The sequence below is a fragment of the Nannospalax galili genome, unplaced genomic scaffold (genome assembly GCF_000622305.1).
Source record: "Nannospalax galili isolate Female #2095 unplaced genomic scaffold, S.galili_v1.0 scaffold1405, whole genome shotgun sequence".
NCBI lineage: Eukaryota > Metazoa > Chordata > Mammalia > Rodentia > Spalacidae > Nannospalax > Nannospalax galili.
This window is the reverse complement of record NW_008352723.1, coordinates 100,417-123,320: the sequence shown is the minus strand read 5'-3', so window position 1 is coordinate 123,320 and position 22,904 is coordinate 100,417. Positions and strand designations below refer to the sequence as shown.

The 22,904-nt window shown below is 40.6% G+C and overlaps 2 protein-coding genes across 5 annotated transcripts in view; one reads left to right on the top strand and one right to left on the bottom strand.

The window, feature by feature from the left end:
• Nucleotides 1-331: 331 nt before the first annotated feature.
• Agr2 (anterior gradient 2, protein disulphide isomerase family member) lies at nucleotides 332-10,703 on the top strand. 4 transcript variants are annotated; one of them, XM_029554504.1, is made up of 9 exons: nucleotides 332-465; nucleotides 556-619; nucleotides 2,758-2,903; nucleotides 3,180-3,243; nucleotides 3,351-3,403; nucleotides 4,617-4,690; nucleotides 5,818-5,881; nucleotides 8,236-8,319; nucleotides 10,203-10,703. In XM_029554504.1, the coding sequence occupies exons 3-9, from the start codon at nucleotides 2,765-2,767 to the stop codon at nucleotides 10,250-10,252; spliced, it is 528 nt and encodes a 175-aa protein (XP_029410364.1). In that variant the 5' UTR covers nucleotides 332-465; nucleotides 556-619; nucleotides 2,758-2,764; the 3' UTR covers nucleotides 10,253-10,703. The 4 variants fall into 4 exon arrangements, with proteins under 4 accessions (XP_029410364.1, XP_017657894.1, XP_008848180.1 ...); XM_017802405.2 differs by having other exon boundaries at nucleotides 332-483; XM_008849958.3 differs by lacking the exon at nucleotides 556-619 and having other exon boundaries at nucleotides 332-483.
• A 7,304-nt stretch (nucleotides 10,704-18,007) lies between these two features.
• Nucleotides 18,008-22,904, bottom strand: part of Tspan13 (tetraspanin 13) — a 34,326-nt gene continuing 29,429 nt past the window's right edge. Inside the window, exon 6 of the mRNA XM_008849957.3 lies at nucleotides 18,008-19,054. Within this exon, the coding sequence (XP_008848179.1) occupies nucleotides 18,980-19,054 (75 nt within the window). The 3' untranslated portion in view covers nucleotides 18,008-18,979. The remainder of the gene's footprint in view (nucleotides 19,055-22,904) is intronic.

Below are 22,904 nucleotides of genomic sequence, written 5' to 3'. Positions count from 1 at the left end.
TCTCTCTCTCTCTCTCTCTCTCTCTCTCTCTCTCTCTCTCTCTCTAGCTAAACAAAGGAAATCTGTCCACCAGGAAGAAAAAAATCTACAAACTACAACTCCATCCAATCACATACAGACAAATCAGCCTTCCCGCAAATCAAATGTCTTCACTTAAAGCTTACCTGAATTTGGCACACTGCCCAGCTTTTCCAGAACTATTAACAATATACTTTCATGACCAATTAAAAACAAGCATACCGAAAAGCATAGCTTTTGCAATGTTTATTTTCTTGAAAACATGGAACTTTTTAACCCAGGGAAGACACTTGCTTGGGAAAAGGAAAGTTTGCTTCTGAGTTAGCAATTTGTGGAAACAGGATTAGTGGGTGGGATTGAGGTGTGCTCCACACATAAATAGAAGCTCAGGGCTGCGCTGGCACACTCAGAAGCTTGGCCGGCAACCCGAAAGCTCTCACAAAGCAGGTGGGTGGGGAAGTCCAGGTAAGGCTCTTGACAATAGCTTTAGAATTGCACTTGCTTGAGTAAGCTTTGGCCTCTGATTGCTGTGTACAGTTACAGGCAGTCAAAAAAAGAGAAAAGCAAGTTTACCAGCGTGGTGAAGCCAGCACTGGAAAAGGTACGAAATCTAGCAAAAGCTCGCTGAGGCCTTTCTTTGGCTAAAAAGTAACAAGGGACTCACATTCCTGAGCAGGTTAGATGTGATGTCTCTCCTCAGGAAACTGGAGCCTTATGTGTGAGTCGGTGAATTCGGGAGTTTTCAAGCCTGGGTCAGGGTCCAGGATTTTCAGTGTTAGTCACTAACTAATGCTCTGCTCGTCTCCTACCGCCTAAAGCAAAGGTCCACAGGCTTCTCCACTGTGAGAACCCAGCTCAGTTTGCCCCTTGGGAATGCGCTATTGCAAATCAGGGGCTTGTTTTCTTTCTCTGTCTGGTGGAAGGAATTCTTGATGCTTCTTCAGTTTTGAAATTTATGAGTTAGACTGTCAGAGGGAAAGCCGGTAGTTTCTGAAGCAATAGCAATGGAATCCCACCTCCAGCAAGAACGTTCCTTAAGACAAGATGGGGATAGGGTAACAGTAAAAGCAACAGTTTCAGGTCAGTGGATGGGGGAGGGAAGGGCTCTGAAAAATACCAGTATCTTCCAATAACACCTTCCTGCATTGAATCCTGAGGGGTTTATTCAGGATGTTTGTAGAGTAAGCAGAACATCTGCAAAACAGCCCTTCATATCATGAAAACTCAAAAAAGCAAATCTCAGATAGCCATCCCAGAACAGGCTGTTTGTTCAACAGGACTTATATTAGCCTTCTTAGAAGCATCCTGTCACAAACCACATGTGATATATCAGTAGTTCAGCCTGCAATCTATGGAGCTAGTGCAAGGGGTCCTAAGAGCCATTTTATTAACAATGAACTAAATGCAGCACGTTGTCACCAATTTAATTTTTTCAATATATGTAAGGGCTGTTATAAAAATATATAAATGCAAATATTTGTTGAAAAGTTCAAGGTAGTTAATCTATACTTCTGAACCAACTTATATTCCAGAAATATAATAATTCTCACATAAAGTACTTGATTTTTTTTTAAGTCTCTCTATGTAGACCAGGCTGGGTCAGGACCCAGGATTTCTAGGCTCAGTCACCATCTAATGCTCTGCTGGCTAAAGCAAATGTCCAGGGGCTCCTCCACTGTGAAAGCCCAGCTCAAATTGTCCCCTGTGAATGTATTACTGCAAATCAGGAGATAATTTTCTTTCTGATTTTCTCTTTTCTCTTTAACTATTCCTGACTGGCCTGGAACTCACTATGTAAACCAGGCTGGCCTCAAACTCACAGAGATCCACCTGCCTCTGCCTCCCAAGTGCTGGGATTAAAGGCGTGTACCACCATACTTATCTTGATTAATTTTTTAATATTAAACAGAAGTCACCACACTAAGAGGGGTAGGTGTTTCCAGCATGTAGTATATTTGAGTTGCTATTACAGAATTTTGGATGGTAATCATTTTGGCATTTCTGATCATTATGAAAGTAGAAAATGAATACATACCCCTGTTTTTACTTAACTCTTCTGTAAGTTATTCTGTGACTACATACTAAAACTTGGATAACAATTGGCCAATTTAACATGGGCCAATTAGTTAAGACATGACTTGGGATTGGTAAGTAAGCAACTTCATTTTAATCATCTTATCTCTAGAAAAGATTCCCAGTCAAGATCACAGATCATAAGAACCTTCCCTCTTACAAGTACTAAGCTATGCTAGTCTGTCCTCCTTCCTTTGTAGAGCTGATTTGACTTATTTAAAACCAATATTAGTAGGTAGATGCTATAGTTTTGCATTGCTTTCTAAGTAGTTTTAGCATTTGGCTTTACCAGATTCCAAGTTTTCGGCTACCTATGGTAATGACCCATGGGCACCCTTAGTGACATGCAACATAGCTCACTTCCTTGCAAAGGGGTATATACATTGAACTAGTTATGTATCTCATTAAAATATATTTATCTATTTCTATTGTAAGATAAGGCACAATAGATATTTTATATTCACTGGCAGGGAAAGAGATAAATGGTTACCACAGATGATAGATAGATGAAAGACAGACCGATAGATATCCATATTAATATTCCCAGGAAAATCTCATGGAAGGTAGTTTTCCCTCCCGACTCGTGTGCAGCCTCATTCCTGTTGCTTTCCACTGTTGTGACACACTCTATAGATTTTAATTCTTTCTTGTTTGTTTTCCAAATAGATTCGCCATGGAGAAAATTCCAGTGTCTGCATTCTTGCTCCTTGTGGCCCTCTCCTACACTCTGGCCAAAGAAACCACAGTCAAACCTGGAGCCAAAAAAGACCCAAAGGACTCTCGGCCCAAACTACCACAGACCCTGTCCAGAGGTATGAACAAACGAATGCCAGCCTTTCATTGACTTCCAAATGCTACTTGGTTCAAAATGATTTCCAAACTCTTAGTGCTAACATATGTATGCCGAAGATATTTGTGGAATTTTTTTTCTAGATTTAGCATAGATTATAGTCAATTCTATCTTCTCCAGGGGCTTTTGTTGGCCTTTAGCATTGAGTACATATATCCCCAGTCTTTACCATTGCTTTTCAGCAGGTTTGAGGCAGAAACGATTATGGTTTTAAATACATTGGCTCCTTTTGTTCTAGGTTGGGGTGATCAACTCATCTGGACTCAGACATATGAAGAAGCCTTATACAAATCCAAGACAAGGTAAGGTTGAGAATTACAGAGCCTTCTCCCATTTCTCATGAGTGCCATCTAGTGATGCCTACCTATCCATGACATCCTACTAAATACCCAACCTCTGTCTCTCACAGCAACAAACCTTTAATGATTATTCATCACTTGGATGAATGCCCACATAGTCAAGGTAATTTGTTCTTCTAAATTTCTTTTATATGTTTTTAAGTTAGATCAGGGTTTGAATCACTCATCTTTACATCTCTAGAAACTAGCACAGTTGAACAAGAAAAAATATTTTAAAACATTTTAAAAGAAGTTTAAATATGTCCATGTTATATATTAACTACTGGTGCACATTTTGAATAAGACACTCTTAAGATTCATGTACGACTGATTTATTCTTCCCCATCCAATACATCAACAAATACTGTTGGTTTTACATTTAAAATATATCCTCCATCCAATACTGGCTTCAGGGACATGCCCCCTGTGGTTGGTGGCACAGGGCCTGCTTGATGTAATGTGCCTCAGCACTGTCTTATATTTCTTGATAATTCTTGCACAAGGGGCTCTGCATTTTCATCTCCCATTGGTCTCCTTTTACTAGGTAATCCTTCTTGCCTAAATCCAGCCACTTCTATTACCTCAATGTTACTGCCTTAGTCCAAGCCAAGTTCACCTTTTGCCCACAACACTGTAATAATCACCTGTGCTCACACCACAGTTGGTTCTCTACACAGAAGCCAGACTGAGACTGTTAAACACAAATCAGATCCTGTCACTCGTGTGCTCCAGAGGCTCCTCATGAAGGGTGCAATTAAATCGCAAACCCTGGCCATAGTCTTTAAGGCTGGATATGCTTGGCCAAGGCCCAGTTTTCCACTCCTGTCAGCTGCCTTACTCTCACCACTCTATCCAGCCTACCTGCTCCTCAAACTTTGGAGCTCATCCTCACCCATGGCTGCTGTTCTTGCAGCTCCCTATACCTAGACTGACTTTTTTAAGGCCTTTGCTTCACTGGATTTTTCTTCAAAGTATATATCCACACCTGAAATTACTATATATTTAGTATGTCCTTGTGCATGCTGTTTCCCACACAGGCATCTGACCTCTGTGGAAGCATCACGTTTGCCTATTCAAGGCATTTTTCTCAAGTGCATAAAATTGTACCTGGCACATAGTAGCTATTCAATTAACATGGGTTTAAAAAAATAACAAAGGAATGAGTGAAAGAAAAGAGCAAAGGCAGTCAGTAACTTAGAGATTACCTCACAAATCATGTGCTGAAAAACGAAGTTCTGTATTGTGTTTAAAACACTATTCAACTTAAAATACAACAGAAAATAAGAATTTTGACCAAACCTGAGATAAATGTTTAATGATTCTTCCTTTCATTACAGCTTTAAAGAAAGCATTTGCTGAAAATAAAGAAATCCAGAAATTGGCAGACCAGTTTGTTCTTCTCAATCTAGTTGTAAGATTCCTCTTCGTCATCACCCACGTTTCCTCTGGTCCATCGTCTAAAGTGAATGATTCACTTTTTCTCTGCATCCTAGCTACACCACATTAGCTGGAATCTCTTCCAAGTATCCCATCTCACAGATTAGGAACCAGAAAGAGTTCACTTCACCACTAGTATTTAAAAGTTTGTCTTGCATTGACTGGACTGAACCCAGGACCCTGTGCATGCTGGGCAATATTCTACCACTGAGTCACAGCCTCTGCCCCTTTATTAGTAATCTATATACCACAGTTGTGTTTTTATGTAGCAATTAATAATCTTAACCTTACCTGGAAAATACTCTGCTGTGGTCAGGATCTCTGTGCTGCTGCTGTAATGGCTTTTTTATTTTGCAAGTGACTTTCTTTGCCCATTTCCCTGCAGTCCTGGCTCCTAACCCCTGTCATTGCTGAGAGTGCTGCTCTCTGGCTGTCCAGATGGACCCACGCCTTTTATATTTTATCTTTATATCTTCCAATCAGCTGCCATGACTACCTCTCCTGATTTTGCAAATTCTTTCTACTCTATTCACAAGTGCTGTCCTACTCATCCCAGTTCGTTCTTCAGTCATAACTCCTTAGTCTTCCTCCTCAAACTTCCTTGTTCTTGGTGTATGGCATCCATTAGCTGTTCCTCTCACATCCTGTGTCACCTCCTGCTCTAGTTTATTATTTCATGAACACTGCTCCTTTCCCCAACTATGTCATAAACTCTTGTAGAAGAAATTCCCTGACATACCTTATGCCCATGGTAGAGTAATGGACATTTTTATTAGTATATTTTATTAGCATAAAATGGGTTTATTGTGGCATTTTCAAATTGTTTCTGTTGCTCCTCTCCCCCACTATCCTCCCTGGTCCCCCTGCCCCCTCCTGGTAGCCCCTTTCCTCCCCCATATGATCCCCCTTCTGTTTCATGTCACATGTATTTTATTACCCCTTCCGGCTCCCTAATGTTCTTGCTACCTCCCCCCTCCCCGCCCCCATGATTCCTTTTCTAGTTTCATAAAGATCTAGGCACCTTTTTTGGGTTAACAAGTTTAGAAATACTAAAGAGCAAACAAACTAAAAACTGCTTTTTTTTTTTTTTTTAAATCTCAGTATGAAACAACTGACAAGCACCTTTCTCCTGACGGCCAGTATGTCCCCAGGATTTTGTTTGTGGGTAAGTGAAATGAGATGAGCCACATGCTGAAGGTGATGCCAAGTGATGCCACATTCCACATTTCTTCCTGCCCTCCCCCAGCCTCACCAGCCACTTTACCATGGCCAGGGTCACTGAGCTCCAGCAAGCTCTAGCACTCATTCCAGCAAGGAAGTCATTAGGTTTCACCACATGCTTTTATTAGAAAATGTGAGTTTCTGCTGATTTCCACAGATGGTTTCTTTTCCGCTTGTTTGACTTCCCTTCTCCTGCCCCAAGTACATCTGAGAAGGAAGCGTCATGGCCCTCCCATTGGCTAGAAGTTTCCCAGCCATTACTTGGCACTTCCTTGGGATGATGTGACATGTGTTTCTGCTCATATCACAGGCCCGGTGTGACCCTGTGACAAGCTCGCAGTGTTTGTTGGATGAGTGAAATCAATATATGGAATGTGGCTTTGACTAAAGTCATATTCATTTGGAAAATCTACAGTTAAATCCACCACCTAGCAGAGCTCACTCTCAGCAAGTAGATGGCCTAGTTAATTCAACAAGGTTTTCATTAAAGGTATAAAACAAGAGGAAAAAACAAGTGACGGAGGGGGAAAAAAGAGACTAAACTGGAGCCCTCATTTTGTAGCCTTAGTTTTGTTGGGATTTAACACAGTTAGAATCTTAGCACTGAGACTCTAGAGGCTTCCAGTGGTACATGTGTAGGACTTCTTTTAATCTCCAGTAAGATTCTGAGAACATTTCGTCCACCTATATGGTCTTCACCTGTAGCACAAACCCTGCAGCGCTAACTCCTGAGGCTCGCTGATTCCCCATGCTGGCTAGGTGTTAGAATCACTGGAGATTTTAAAGACTGAGTTGCCCTGACTGTACCTCAAACTGATTTTGTCAGAATCTCTGCAGGCAGCCATATTTTTTAAGGCCCTCCAGGTGATTCCAATGCAGTCAGGGCCACCAGACACCAGGAGGTATATAAAGCCCTTCTGTTAATATGCTACAAAGGTTAAACTATGCCTTCGTATCCCTCTATGAGGAAATATCGTCCATCTCTAAGTCTTTGTTCAACAAATGAATCTCTGCTTCTGGGGCTTTGTCTGTTGGTCCTGGTCCAACATTCCAAGATGACAGAGACAGTCCCCTCCTGAATGTGACAGACTGCAAACATGCAGCTGGCTCTCACATACCTTCCTCTTCTCCATTTTTGAGATACATCTTTTTAGGCTCTTTCAATCACCCCTCCTTTTCTGAGTTCTGGGGAACCAACTCAGAGAATGCTTGACAAACTCTCTACAACCAAACTACACCCTTTCAAGGCAAAGTATCTAGACAGCTCTGTACCCCCCTACTCTTTTAAAGTCCTCTTTTTTTCTCATTAATCACATAACTTCAAGTTGCATATAAAATATGACAGAATGAATTTATTTTTGTTTGTTTGTTTATTTATTTGCTTGAGTTCTTTCCTGTCTTTTGTTTGGGGGACAGAATCTTATGTAGTCTACACTAATCTCAAACTCTACACAGCCAAAGATGACCATGAACTCTCGATCTTCCTACCTCTATATTTCAAGTGCTGAGATTACAAGCATTTACCACTAGGTCTGGCTTGACAGATGGATTTAAACCTAGTAGAATATTTAAACAAAGGGAAAAACCTATTAATCTCTGTTCTTAAAATGCAGCTGATTAGTGATAAAGTGAAAATTAGTGGGAAGCATTACATGCTTATGTTTATTAAGCTGCCATTCTTAGGGACTCACATTCTTAAGAAAAAAAAAAAAAGATGTGGAGATGTAGATCAATTGGTAGCATGTTTGTCTATCACGCACAAAGCCCCAAAGCCCCAGGTTCCACTTCCAGCTCTGCACAAACTGGATGCAGTGACTCATACCTACAATCCCAGCATTCAGGAGGCGGAGGTAGGAGGATAGTAATGAGTTTGGGGCGAGCCTGATCTCCACAGTAACTTCCAACCCAGCTATCATGTGAGGCTCTGACCCCCAAATAACAAAAATAATAAAAATAAGTAATAAAAACCCAGACTAAATGAACCACCATTAAATGTTTCTAATTATCAAAGTTGTTCTTAGTGAAGCATGTCATCTGCAACGTCCTCTTTAAAATATTCACAGTCATTCTGCCTCACAGAACACTAATGTTTTCACAAAGAAAACCCGGAAAATACCCATTGTCCTGTTTTCTGGCCTCTTCAGATTCGATGGTAGGGTTCAAAACCTTTACAAAGAGAGTCCTGTACAGCTGTTGACTGTTCCCTGCACTCCTCTGTGATAACTCCCAGAGGCTGGGTAACAGAACACAGGTTGCCTGGAAACAAAAACATTCCCTCCTCGTGTTTTATCTTTGCAGATCCATCCCTGACAGTCAGAGCAGACATCACTGGGAGATACTCAAACCGTCTCTATGCTTATGAACCTTCTGACACAGCTCTGTGTAAGTATCACCTCCAGTTTAGATGCATCCAAGTGTCAGACATCTCCTATTACTATAGCAATGCAAGAGGCCCCAGGTGAGAGAGGCAAGAGCTCTGCCCAGGGATGCCAGAGAATCATTTTGACCCAGACTAACCTTTTGTGCTCAAGCAAATCATACACTTTTTCCATCTTCATTTTTTCAGTTTATTACTTTTACGTGTATAAGTGTATTGCCTGCATGTGTCTAAGTGCACCTGTGTCATGGGATGCCCATGGAGGTCAGAAGAAGGTGTCTGATTCCCCTGGAACTGAAGTTACAGGTGGTTGTTAGTCACTATGTGGGTGCTGGGAATTAAACCCAGGTCCTCTGCAAGAACAATCAATGCTCTTAACTGCTGGGCCATCTCTCCAGCCCCCACCATCTTTCATTTTTTAAAAATTTCAATGGAGGATGAATGACGTAGCTTAGGTATCTTTTTCTCTAGGAGAATCCTATAATCACACTGTCTGCCTCTCAAGTTTTCTCTGTACACGACCCCCTCTGCCACAGAATTGGGTGCAGAAGGTATAACAATCTGCTTGCTTCAATTTTTATCTAAATAACAAAAGGGAAATAATTCTATCCATCTTGCTGCAGTTGTATTCAGATTCAGTTTAAATAGGCAAATGATTTAAATTTTAAACTCCTCACTTTCTCAGAAGCTGCCCAAAGTGGGGAAGAAGGGAGCAAGTGGGAAGATGGGGAAAAAAGACAGGGAGATGGGGAAAGCGAGAGAGACTGACTTAAGGCAGAGGAGGTAGCCATTAGGAGACAGGTCTAGCTGGGATACCTGATTAGCAATTCAGGGAAGAAACTGGATTTTATCTTAGGACCAATCCTGATCGGTTGCACTGGCTCCTAGAACCTCGCTATCTAATGCCTTAGCCATTACCCATATGCTATTTAATTTTAAATGAATATTAATGAGACGACAATCTGAATTTTCGAGTTACACCCAAATTACCCAGTATGCATACAGAGGGTATCTTACTTCTGCAGGGCAGTGCAGACTTAAAATACAAAGTCTGCTGGGGAGGAAAGGTTGGGCCAGGTGGGCAGGAAAGCTCCCCATAGTCTAATGTCGCCAGGATGAGTTGCCAGGATAAAGGGCAGGGTGCTCCAAGCACTGGCCATTCTTGAGATGCTCCAGATGTCTTAACAAGATAGAACTCTTCAAGGACAAGTATCTTATGTGGGTAATATATCACAGTACCTGCAGATTTAATAATTATTTGTAGAAGTGAGTAAGCAGCTGCTCAGGGCCTTCACCGGACACAAAACCTCACTTTCACAACTTGCTGCTGAAGGGATGATCTAGAAGTTTGGGCTCAGGAGCAGTAGTATTAACTCTTGTTAGCTATGTAACTTGAGCAAACAACTCAGCTCTCTGAGCCTGTTCCACTGTTATGAAAAATTAGTACTAATAGTTTTTGTAAAGATTAACGGAATTCATCTGTGCAAAAACACTTGGTTGTCGGGTATTTATAATTTGTATTCCACCTACTTCTAAAGTAACTTGCAGTAGCTGCACATACCTAACAAGTATTTCTCATGAACATGATTTCAAATTTGCTTCTAAATTAGCCAAACTTGTTTGCTGCTGACAGAGTTTGTAGAAAGTCTTTTGGAGGAAGATGGAGAAGGAAGTGCAAAGACCCAGGACGCTTGAGAACTGGGCTTTCAGAAAAGCCTTTTTACTTAACTAGATGGAAAAAAATTCACAATAAGGTTACCAACCATTCACCCTATGTTTGAAAAGCACCCTGTACCACAATGAACCCAGTCCCCAGGTTTGGGGGTTTATAGTATTATTGATATAATTTCTGATGACATCTTCATTGTCCTAACCTTTCACCCAATAGTGCAGGACAACATGAAGAAAGCGCTCAAGCTGCTGAAGACGGAACTGTAGAGCAAAAGCAAACCTGCAAGCTCTTTCCCTTGCCTTGTGCCCCAGACTTGGAACCAGAGACGTCAGAGAGGGAGAAGCACTGTGGACATGATGATTATATTACGGTTTAATGTTACAATGGCTATGTTTTTTTTAAACATTTGGTTTCAAGCATACATGTGAAAACAATATTATTAACTACTCTAGTGAGCCATGATTTTCTAAAAAATAAATCCTTTTGTGGGTATTCAAACTGAAGGGTGTTGTTTCTGTTGGCCTTTCGTAGAAAAGCTATTTGGAACAGTTGGGTATGGTTGTCCAAACCTGTCATCTCTGCTCTTGTTAGACTGAGGCAGGAGCATTACTCTGAATTTGAGGCCATCCTGACATATAAAGAAAGATACTGTTCCCAAAAAATGAAAGGGAAAATGGGAGTATTTAGGCTGGAGAGGGAGGAGAGAGGTTGGACAGGGAAAGCGATAAGAGAGACAAATAAAGCTTAAGTGGTGTGAAGAGCAAGAGGGAAATGTATTAACTCAAAAACACCCTGAAAATACAAATGCCAAATCTAAGCATGAGTGCATGTGTTGTATACCTGAAGGCTATATAACAAGGACCACAGTGCCAAACAGGAGACACCTCCCTTCGAGTTGTTGATCAGGGTAGTATAAGAGACTCCCAAAATAACACGGGCTATTGCTACAACCCTTGATTACCTTCCAGAACTTGAAGGTAAGACCCTATTGCTGAAGAGAGGACACACTTCAGACACAGGACTTGGAGCAATGGAGCTAGAACTGACCTGCAAGTCTCCCCACTGAAGACTAGCTCTCATAGTTCTAAAGGATACTGTGCTAGCTGCTAAGGGGGAAAATCAACCAATGGTCCAACCCCAGCTTTAAAGTCTAATAACCACAATGACTGGCACAGCAAACCATATTGGTGCACTGACATTTTTACCTAGGGGTTAATCAACAGCTACCTAAGTGTGCCTAAAGCCCTCTCAATGGAACGGAACTCATGGGTGGCACTGTAAATATAGTCCAATACACATGGCTGGAGAGGTCAAGGATCCTAGAGAAAACCCTTTCTCTCTGTCACATCTCTAGACAAATGAAATGTCTTACTGTATGCTAAATATGGGTCCTTATATTACAAACAAGCATACCAGAGTTCTACAACAGGTCACACAGAGATAATGTATGTCTGAGAGATGTCCAGCCTTAAGTGACACATCTATGGTGGAACCTATGCACCTAAGGCTGATGGAACATAGCAAAATAGGGGGTAGGGAGAATACTAATACATCCCTCAACTCTCACCAGTGAAGCTTCCTCATATAACAGAGTGCAGTGCACACAGAAGGCCACAATTGGCCTTCTGGACTGCAGAGTGCATGTCCCTGGATAGGACTCCTATATTAAACCTCACTCACCCACAGCTCTGGGACCATTTCAGAAGAAGGGGTGAAAAGATTGTAAGAGCCAGGGTTGGTACATGAACACAAGGAAACAGAGGCTTTCAAATCTCTCGGTACTTGCTCATATGAACTTGGAACAATGGTGACAGCATGCACAAGACCCATGCTGACTCAATCACACAAAAACCCAGCACAGGACTAGGGAAATGGGCAGCAGGCCCCAACCTTAGCCGAGGAACTGCTGGCAACAGATTACTGTGGGGTGAAGGAGAGTAGATCGTCCTTAAAGGAGTGACTCTAAATAAGCTGACTAGACTCTAGTGGATGAATTTGCACCGAGGAACATCTGGGTACAAAGGCTTGACCAGATAGGATTTAACACATACGACAAATCAATAGGGGGATATGGGGGGGGAGAGGCACAGATGGGGGAGAGGGGCTAAATTTGATCAAGATCTATTGTATGAAATGCACAAAAACTCAATAAAAATACATTTTAAAAAGATGAAGGAAGGAAAGGAAGGAAGAAAAAGTAAAGCTATTTGGTTCTGAGTTATTCCATAAATAAGATTACTAGACACACACAAAATGCTCAAGGAGGGAAATGACAATGCTAATTCCATGAAGACAGAAAACCACCGAAGCTATCTTTGTCATCTCTCCACACTACAAGGTCTCACTGACTAAAAGTAGGCATGAGTTTAATCTGTAGAAACATTAAATGGCTTATGTTTTAATGTAGACTATGATGTGGGGAGGCACCCTTCCCCGCTCCAAATAGCATCTCACATAGAGATAACCCTTCCCACACTGGCCAGAAACTCCCAAGTAAACTTTATTTTGCAATTCAATTATAGTTAGGTTTTGTCCCACTTAATGGTCTCAGGAAAGTCTGTAGCAGGTCACGCAGCTTTCTCCAGACCTCACCCAGTGGAAGAAAGGTCACCTAAAGAAGACCTGAACCCCTAAGGGAAACCTGTGAACCTTAGAGAAATCCCCAACAGGTGGCCTTGTCCAGATGCGATCTCTAGATGCATGGCCTAGAATAAACTCAGTTTGGGTTGTCTCACCTCATGAGCATGTGACTGACTGGGGGAAAAGCAAACGGCAGGGATGACCTGTTGGTGAGGTAAAGATCAGTGGTCACTGTTGTTTGGAAAAGTTGTGCAAAGTTGCAGCGTCAGTTAGGGAGGCAGCCTTGCCTGTTTTAACTCTATTCTGCCTAATCACATTAAATCTCATGTTCCTTATTACGTAGACTTCCTGCCGCCTACTCCCACTGTCATCTTTGGCTGTTGATGGTCTACATAATGTTGTACATGCTGATCGTCTATCATCTGCTGCTTGCTGAGACCACTTTCTGTACAGGCATTTTGGCACTGCTAATTTTCCCAGGGTGCTTTTCTTCTCTCACAGAGATGACTCTCACCAATAGGTTGAGTACACATTGGTGACTCAGTGACACAAATCCTAAACTAAACCATCACAAGGACATCAGCATCTTTCTCACAAGCACAAAACATATGCTTGCTGAAAAGAGGAAAGCATTCATTGGGAAAGTCTCAGACAGGTCAGCAAGATGGCTCAGCCGGTAAGAACATGGGCAGCTAAGGCCTAGGACCTGCGTTCAGTCCCTGAAACTCACACGGTAGAAGAGAACATATTCCTCCAAGTTGTCAGCTGACTGTCACACACACACATTGTGGTATGCACGGACCCACACATACAATGAAAATTAGTTTAATGATTTTTTTTTTTTTTAAAAAGGGGTAAGTCTCAGAGATATCAAGGTAGGTAGTTGTTGTTTGAGATAGAGTTTCATAGCGCTGAGGCTGGCCAGCAATAGGCCAAAGGCAATGATGCCCTTTAACTCCTGATCCTAATCCTACCTCTGGAGTGCTGGGATTACAGGCTTTTGTGCCACCATCCCAGTTCATGTGATGCAGGTAACTGAATGCAGGACCTCCAGCATGCTAGGTTAGCACTCTACCAACTGAGCAAAAATGATGTTTATTTTTTCCATTGGGCTGCTGTGAAATGTTAGGTCCTTAAAACTGTATTGAGTAAAGCCATACATGGTGACACAAGCCTGTAATCGCAGCACCTCCTGAAGCAGGAGGATCTTAAATTCAAAGGCAACTGGACTAAATAGTTTGAGGCTTGGATTACATAGTAAGACCCTACCTCTAAATAAATAATTGTTTATGTGTGTGTTTATATCTGTGTATATACACACAAAATAAATGGCAAAATGTTTTCAAAGAATTTTTAAAATATAAATCAACAGTTAAGAAATCAAGTGTTGGGTGGAGAGATGGCTCAGCGGTTAAGAGCACTGGCTGTTCTTGCAGAAGACCCAGGTTCAATTCCCAGTACCCACATGCCGGCTAAAAATCATCTGTAACTCCAGTTCCAGGGGATCCGACACCTTCTTCTGACCTCCAAGGGCACTGTATAACATGGTGCACCTATGTACATGTAGGCAATACACTCACACACGTAAAATAAAAATAAATAGAAATTTTAAAGACGAAATCAAGTGTCAAAGTTGTTGGGAAAGTGAATTCTCCTTAAAAAAGAAACAGGAAGAGTCATGAAAAACATGACTCATTCTTACACAGTCTCCTCTTAAAAGAAACTGAGGGAGTTCTGTGAACACATCAATAGCAACATTATTTAAACATACCTAAAAACTATCAACCTTCAAATATAGTGGTTATACAGACACAGACATTAACATAAAATGCACTAGGTCATTATTGATAAAGCAAAGAAAATGGAGCCAGGGAGAAGGACCAGTGGGTAAAGGCACTTGCTGCTGAGCCTGATGACCTGAGTTTGGTCTCTGGAACCCACATGATGGAAAGAGAAAACCAACCTCCATAAGTTGTCCTCTGACTTCTACACATACACCCTGGCACACGTGTCACCACACAAATACATATGCAAAGACACACACACAACAAACAAATGTAAAAAACTATTTAAGTAATGTACGTGAAGAAACAGAAGAAACCTACGAAGAAAGGACCTAAGAATTCCTGTACTATATTTGAAATTACAGGAAATGTATATATATACAAGATTAAAAAGAGATGATTCAAATATGAAAACATTTGCTCTAAGTTCATGGAAACATTAACAATGCCTATTCTTTCTAAGTCCAGCTTCACAATGTGAAGTTGTGACATTCACAATCTTTCATTTGTACTTAAACTTCAAATGAAAATGTATCTAGATTATTTATCTGAGAGAAAGAAGAGTATTAAAGATTATTGAGACTAGAGCCTAGTCTAGAGAGTATTATTTCTACGAGTGAAATAAAAATGTTAGTAACATAGTGGGTGTTATAGTTTGTTTTCAATTGCTGTGACAAAACACTCTGACCAATACCAACTTGGGGAGGAAAGGATTTATTTGGCTTCCATCTCCCAGGTCATAGATCATCACAGAGGCAGACCAAGGTAGGAACTCAGGGCAGGAACCTGGAGGCAGGAGCTGAAGCACAGACCATGGAGGAAGGCTACTTACTAGCTTGCTCCCCTGGCCTATGCTCAGCCTGCTTTCTTAAACAATACAGAGCAACCTTCCCAGGGGTGGCACCACCCACAGTGGACTGGGCCCTCTCACATCACTCAAAAATCAAGAAGTTTACCTTATTACCTAATCAAGAAGATTCCAAGTAATGACCTCATCTCTCTGTAAAGAATGAGATAGTATAAGTAGGTAAAAGTGGTTTCACCCTCTAGAGATGGAAAAGTCCATTCACTGATACATAATTTAACTTAAGCAACTCCTTCAAGGCCTCACTCAAGAATAAATCCCCAAGCTGGCTTTCCTAAGGAGAGTGGTAAGAAGAGGCTGCACTATAGTACGGAGTCTGATTTTCCCTTTTGCCATTGTCTCAAGTAGTTCAAGGACTATGTTACCCAGATATGAAACATTCAGGAAAAACTCTAGGGTTAGAGAAATGGTTGGGAGGTTAAGAGCACCTGTTACTCTTCCAGAGGACCCAAATTCATTTCCTAGCTCCCACATCAGGTAGCTCCTATAACTTCAGAGCCAGGTGATCTGATGCCCTCTTCTGGCCTCCATGGGCACTGCACACATGTGCACAGATAAATATAAACATACATGTTAAATAATAATACAAGAAAAACTGCAACGTGACTAGCCCTGTCCTCTCCCCATCCATTTCCCTCAAGCATATTTTTGACACAAACCCCCTCACTAACCAGAATCCTAGAAAAGTTTGTCTTTAACTTTACTGTCATCTCCACTAAAGCAAAACCATTCACGCATGAGCATATATTATCACAATGTGTGCTTCTCTATGAAATACTATGCAAAACTGTTTCTAACTTTTTCAACTACAAAGTAAGTCCATTTCATGCATTTAGTGTATTTTTAAAAGGAGAAATAAACTTAAGCAGGGTTAAACAAATATTTTGAAAAACTATAGAAGGTTTTGGCTCATGGGAACCAAGAACTGAATGCTAACTGGTTTTACTCTCGCTCTGACAGGTTCAGCAGCGTATCATCAAGGTTGAGCATGCAGAACTGGTTTTCATACCAAACACAATGTTGCCACAGAAGGGAATCTGAGATGAGCTTACGCTGAGATGTGAGAGATTATACCTAAACGTTTTCCCTTTCAGTAGCTCTATTTTCTCTAGCTAAAATTTCACCTTCAACATCAAGGCTAACTGAGCAAACACTCTAAGGAACATTGCTCCAAATGGAACATGTAAACAGAACCAGAGAATTGTTTAAGTACTTAGTTCCTGCTTTTTTTTTTTTTTGACAAGGTCTCCCTAGCTCCAGTTCACCTGGAACTTACCATGTAGACCAAGCTGGCCTCAATCTCACAGAGATTTACCTGCCTCTGCCTCCTGAGTGCTGGGATCAAAGGCATATGCCACCACGCCTGGAGTTTAGTCCCTTTTTGAAGGAAATACAAACATTGGAGGAAAGGAGATGAAGGGTCTTGGGCTTGACAGACATTTGCTAAGATCTGAAATCTGAACTACTCATTCCCCTCAGATGTCACGCACTGTGGCAGCAAGCTGTGTTTACAAGCAGTGCCCTTCCTGGGGTCCCAAGCCTTGCCTGAGCTAGGCAGGCTCACAGTAGGGCCATCCATGGTGCAGGACAAACATGTTGAATAGGTGCTGAGACAGCATGAACAGCAGCAGTGTCTCAGCGCCCTGGACACAAACACCACCATATAATGGGTTGGGTAATTACCATCTTCAGATCTACCTAAGCAAAGAGAAAGCCAGACTCATTTGATGGCCCTGGCCCTTGAAAGTGTGTATCCTGAGTGGCTAGTCACCATTGATTTACTATTTATTGCTCACTTACATAATCTCACAATCTAACAGTTTTAAAGATTTTAAATTAAATAATTTTAAATATTACCAAGAAACAATTAATATCACCAAGAAATAATAGTATCACCAAGAAAATTATGCTAGGAGATTCAAGAACTTTCAGATTTTGAAATGCAACTGAATAAACAGGAAAAATACAGAATGTTTTCAAAGAAGACAGAATTGAAAAATCTCCCTTTATACATCACTGATCTCACAGCACAGGCAGGAGCATTGCTAGGGTGGCCCCCATCTCTGCACAACATCCTGGACACACAGTTCTGCTTCCTTGTGGTACAGAATCACGAAAGAGACACAACAGAACACCCCAAGGCTCTGCATACCAAGCCTTTACCAGCCTTCTTGGTCTAAGACCCATGAAGACAATCACCAACCAGTAAAGCGTCACATGCTGCCCAGAACACAAGACAGAAATTAACAGTCTGTAATGAAAAAGAAGATGCATACTTTTCCCAAATGAATATTAATGAATTCTACAAATAAATAAAAACAGCTTTGTCATCATATAGATAATATTAACCACAGAAATATTTCAAAAATGAATTTGGGAGCCAGAGAAATGGTTCAGAGCACAAAGGCACTTGACGCTAAGTCTGAGAAGCTAAACGCAATCCCTGGGACCCACATGGTGGAAGGAAAGTGGACTCCTCTGACCACCATATGCTCACTGTGACAGACACATGCATGCATGCATGCACACCCTCACATACACACAATATACATACACAAACACACATACACACTAAATAAACATGTAAAAAAAAAACAATTAAAAGCAAGGATTTGGGGATAGCTAGCAACAGACCAGAGTGCTGGAGGTGTATTTCCAAACCTTATTTGGACGCTATTTTAGTCAACAGTCTAAGTCCGTCAAAGCGTAGCTAAAGCAGGAAGGAAAGAAGCCTACTTCCCTCCCCTGATCAATCCTCCCACTGCCATCTTTTAATTCACACACACACAAAGAAAGGTTTCTAGCTTTTAATTTTGTAACATACTATACAGACCAACAATACTATTTCACTTTCAACATATGGGAGCTATCATATTCAAATATGTTTGGATTTGACAACTTGCTGTCACAATACTGAGAAATTTTATTACAAAGTTATTTTTAAGATAATCAAATATCTTTTTGCTATGTGGGTCAATGTACTGATTGTGAGCTGTTTAAAAATGCAGTTTTTTAGACTTTTCTTTAAAAAAGAATATCAAGAATATGTAGATACACCTTCTGTCTTAAACTCATTCCACTTTGAAAGCTAAAGGTCAATGGGACACAGACATTTCTGAGACCGCAGCTCCTTTGCACTTACCTATACAAGTCAAAAACTAAACTGCAATTTCCTAAAGACATAGCTATTTCTAGAATGCACTGATGTATTAAAGACTACTAGAACTAAATGGTCACTTTTATATGAACACTTTTCAGCACAATGCATCTCTCCTAAAAAGACAAAAAAAAATGTTAAGAACTTAAATTTCTCTTATTGAACTTAGCACAACAGGTGCTCTTACTCTCTAGCCTTCCTAAACATCAACTGTCTCCAGTGGGAACTATCTACACAGCAGAGCACTACCTATGTACAGTTATTCCAGTGAGATGTCTCTTTAGCTTCACAATATGATCATGAACACAGTAGTGCTATACTAAGCTTTTCTGCAGGTAAAAATGCTAAGAAAGGCCACAATGGACAGTGCCAGACACTGAGGACAGTAGATTACACCGAGGTTCAGAGGACACCAGGAATTTCAGGGTCTTTTTCAGCAATGGAAACAAAACCATTTAGAGAAAGGTAAAAATAAAAATATGTAATTCCAGTGTTGACAGTGTAATTTTTCAGAGGCTGTTTCCTTTGTTAATGAGCAAATTAGCTTAACTTAAAATCAGAGAAAGTGAGCAAGATCATAGTATGAAAGCATTTCCTTGCTTTCTCATCAAAGGAAAGCACTAGGGTTGGCACGAGGATCTTTCTGGTTTCTGTATCTGTACGTCAGCCAAACACCCAGGATCTGGAATTAAAGGAAGAAAAAGAGAGTAAGTTTTATATCTATTCAGTTAATCAATAGAATAACTGAAAACTTCTGAATTACATGGCTTGTGTCCAAAAGGAGAGATTTTACATAAATAGGCCATCGCATGAACTCGGTGGTAGACTACATGCTTGCTCACCAAGGATGCCTGGGACCTACAAATGCTATTTTATAAGGTAAAAGGGACTCTGAAGGAGCAACCATGTTAGGGAAAGATTATAGATAAGATTATAGATAAGCTCAATGGTACCGTCACAAGGGTCCTGACAGGAAATGAGAGATACAGAGATCAGGTGTGATGAGAGCACATGAAAGCAGAGTTGGGAGAAGGGATCACACCAGGAGCCCGATGTGAAGATAGAATATCAAACTTGATTTTCCCACTTCGTTAATAACCAAATGTGGACTTGGACTTCTTTTTTAAAGACTTATTTTCATTACTTTCAATTATACATACGTATGTGTGTATGTCTGTGTGTGGAATGTGGCATGTGTGCAGATGTCCCAGGAGGCTAGAGGTATTGGATCCCCCTTAAGCAAGAGGTCCAGACAGCTGTGAGCTCACAGCTGTCTGTGAGCTGTCTAAGGTACGTGCAGAACTCCAGTCCTCTTAACCACTGAGCCATCTCTATAGGCATGACTTTTTATTGTTGAGGGTAAGAAAAAGAAACTAAGTTAAAATAAAACTTAGGCAAACTATGCCCACACACATATCGCACTATATGTAAACCACATATTAGATATAGATGGATACATTATAAATATACTATGTACATAAATGCAACTGTTATATGCTTTGATTATTAATACATATACAAACACAAAGAATCAAAGTATGATAGGCTGTTATAAGCATAAATCCAAAGGCACCAACTATATGAGGAAAAAGTAATAGATCTGCCTATTTACAAAGTGAACCAAGTCATTGAAAAGGTTAGTAAATGTCAAAGATGCTTAAAGCAGAACAAATCAAAAGCACACTGAAAAAAGGAGAGAGGATTCTGAGAAACCAGGACAAACAGGAAAGAGGGAGAAAGGCAAAGAAGAGAGAGAAGAGAGGGTGTGGGGCAGAGGGCCGTGCTCTCGGAGGCCGAGCTTCATGCTGTGTTTGTCACATGTACGCCATCCCCTGGTGCCCCTCTGATAGTCCAGACCTGTATGTTATATATCTCAATTTAATCAGTGCATTGTTGAGGAGCAAAAGGGGCCCGAGATTTATTATAAAAATAAATATCTTGGGGCTGGAGAGATGGCTCAGTGGTTAAGAACACTGATTGTTCTTGCAGAAGACCCAGGTTCAAATCCCAGCACCCACATGGCAGCTAACAATTATCTTTAACTCCAGACCCAGGGGATCTGACAGTCTCTTCTGTCCTCTGTGGGCATTGCACGACATAGGTGCACTCACCTACATGCAGGCAGTACACACATACACATAAAACAAAAATAACAAATTACACACACACACACACACACACACACACACACACACACACACACATATATATCTTGCTGAGGCAGGCAGATCTCTGTGAGTTCGAGGCCAGCCTGGTCTACATAGCAAGTTCCAGGCCAGCTGGGGCTACAGGCAGTGCCTGTATCAAAAGGACAAAAATAAAAAATAAAAAATAAAAAAAATAAGTATCTTTGGAGAGATGGTTCAGAGGTTAAGAGCACTGATTGTTCTTGAAGAAGAGCTAGGTTCAAATCCCAGCACCCACGTGGTGGCTAACAACCATCCATAACTCAAGTTCCAGGGTATCCAACACCCTCTTCTGTCCTCCATAGGCACTGCATGACATGGGTGCACTTACACACTTGCAGGCATAACACTCACACACATAAAATAAAAATAAATAAATAAAAATTCCCAGGTGACCACTGAGGAACAGATCCTCAAATGACCTTAAGTGTAAAAATAAATTGATTTATTTGGGCCAACTGTATGGTTTTAAACACCCAAGAGGAAAGTATGACCAAAGAGTAAAGTCATCAATATACTTCTTTAAGAGTTCAAGGGATTACACATCCCAGACACTAGGCTTAAGTCTATATAAAAAAGTTATTTAGACATTTATTTCTCATTGATGATTTTGTTCCTGACCAGAAAGCGCTGCTCAGATGTAAGACTTCAAATCTTGGTCTCCAATACTGTAGTGCCCACCTGTAGCTAAGGGAGGCAACCAGTTACTGTTCTAAAATGATGGATAAATTTGTTTTCTCCCCCTATCTAGAAGCCTTTGAGAGGGAACTGACACTGATTCTAACCACTCCAACAGCTATCAAAACACCTGAAAGGAAATACTGAATCCATCACTCTATAGCCCATCTTTGGAAGACAAAAGAAAAATGAGGAAGAACCCAATAGAGGGATGCTTTTGGAAGCCCTTGTCAAGAAATTCCAATGGACTCTCATATGAACATTTGAAAATTGCCCTGTTCTGCTTTTTTTCTAGTTCCCTGTCTAGAACTTGTAATGCTAAGTACTCTTGCCTTTACTTCTCCTTTACAGCTCCTATTCATGATTCAAGGACTTTCTTTTCCCCTTGGAGATAAGAGTTATGCAATTTGGGAGTCTTTTCGATAGACCCACTGAAGGAGTACTCCAATTGCCTCACCCTGCGTCCTTGTTCAGCATGGATGAAGCCAGAGCAGTCTGTGTCCTGATTCCCTATTGGCAATTTGGGTAACCCCTTCAGAGGATGGTGTGATAAGAATAGGAGGTAGGAACTGGTTAGGCAGTTAGGGTAAAAAGACCCCAAAGAAGAGTAGCCAGTTTCTTGGCTAAAAGTCAAAATGTCCTTCAGCCTCTTAGCAACACACTCTGTTCCAAAGGCCAAAAATGTCAAAAGTATTTGGGAGCTTGTATCTAATCCTTAAGATTTTAGAATTACCTTGTCAGAGGGGGGAATATTAGAGTAGCCAAAAGCCCCATAAAAATAAGCAAATGAAAGAAGAAAACAATTTTTTTAAATACATATCTTGGGGGTTGGAAGAGCACTTGCTGCTCTTGCGGAGGACCAGAGTTCAGTTCTCAGCACCTGTACCTCCAGCTCCAAGGGAGACAACACTTCTGGCCTCCAATAGTATGCATAGTCATGTGCACAGACACATACTTATATACATAATTAAAAATAAAATTGATCTTTAAACATTTAAAAATCATAAACACCAATGGGTATGGTGGCGCATACTTTTAACCTTAACACTCGGGAGGCAGAGGCAGGTGGATCTCTGTTGAGTTGACCAGCCTGGTCTACATAGTGAGTTCCAGGCCAGCTGGGGCTACAGATATAATTATCTCTATGAAATTAAACACTACACATGGAATTTTTTAGTTAAAAATAAATTTTATAACCAGTATGGTGGTTCATACGTGTAATACTACCACTGAGGAAGCTAAGACAAAGCGTTTGAAGCCAGACTGGGCCACAAGGTCAGATCTCATCTCAAAAAAAAATTTATTTTGTTTTACTCTTAATACAGTTTGCCAACTTAAAAACATCAAAAAATGTTCTGAGATACTGGAAGTTTAATAAAGAATTACCACTCTCAAAAAATTACCAAGTAATATATGTTGTTTTATTTATCCACATATTATATAAAAATGCACTAATTAGTACATATGTTAATGTAGTATAAATATATAGATAGATAAGAAATTAATAACAGTAGGTACCTACAAGTTTTGGAAAAGCAAGAACAGAAAAAAACGGAATGGTTTTAGATGCAATTTTTCAAGGCAAATCTTTATATATATGTGTGTGTGTGTATGTAAATGCATGTGTGCATATTATATATTAACATATATTAAATAAGTATTCTACCT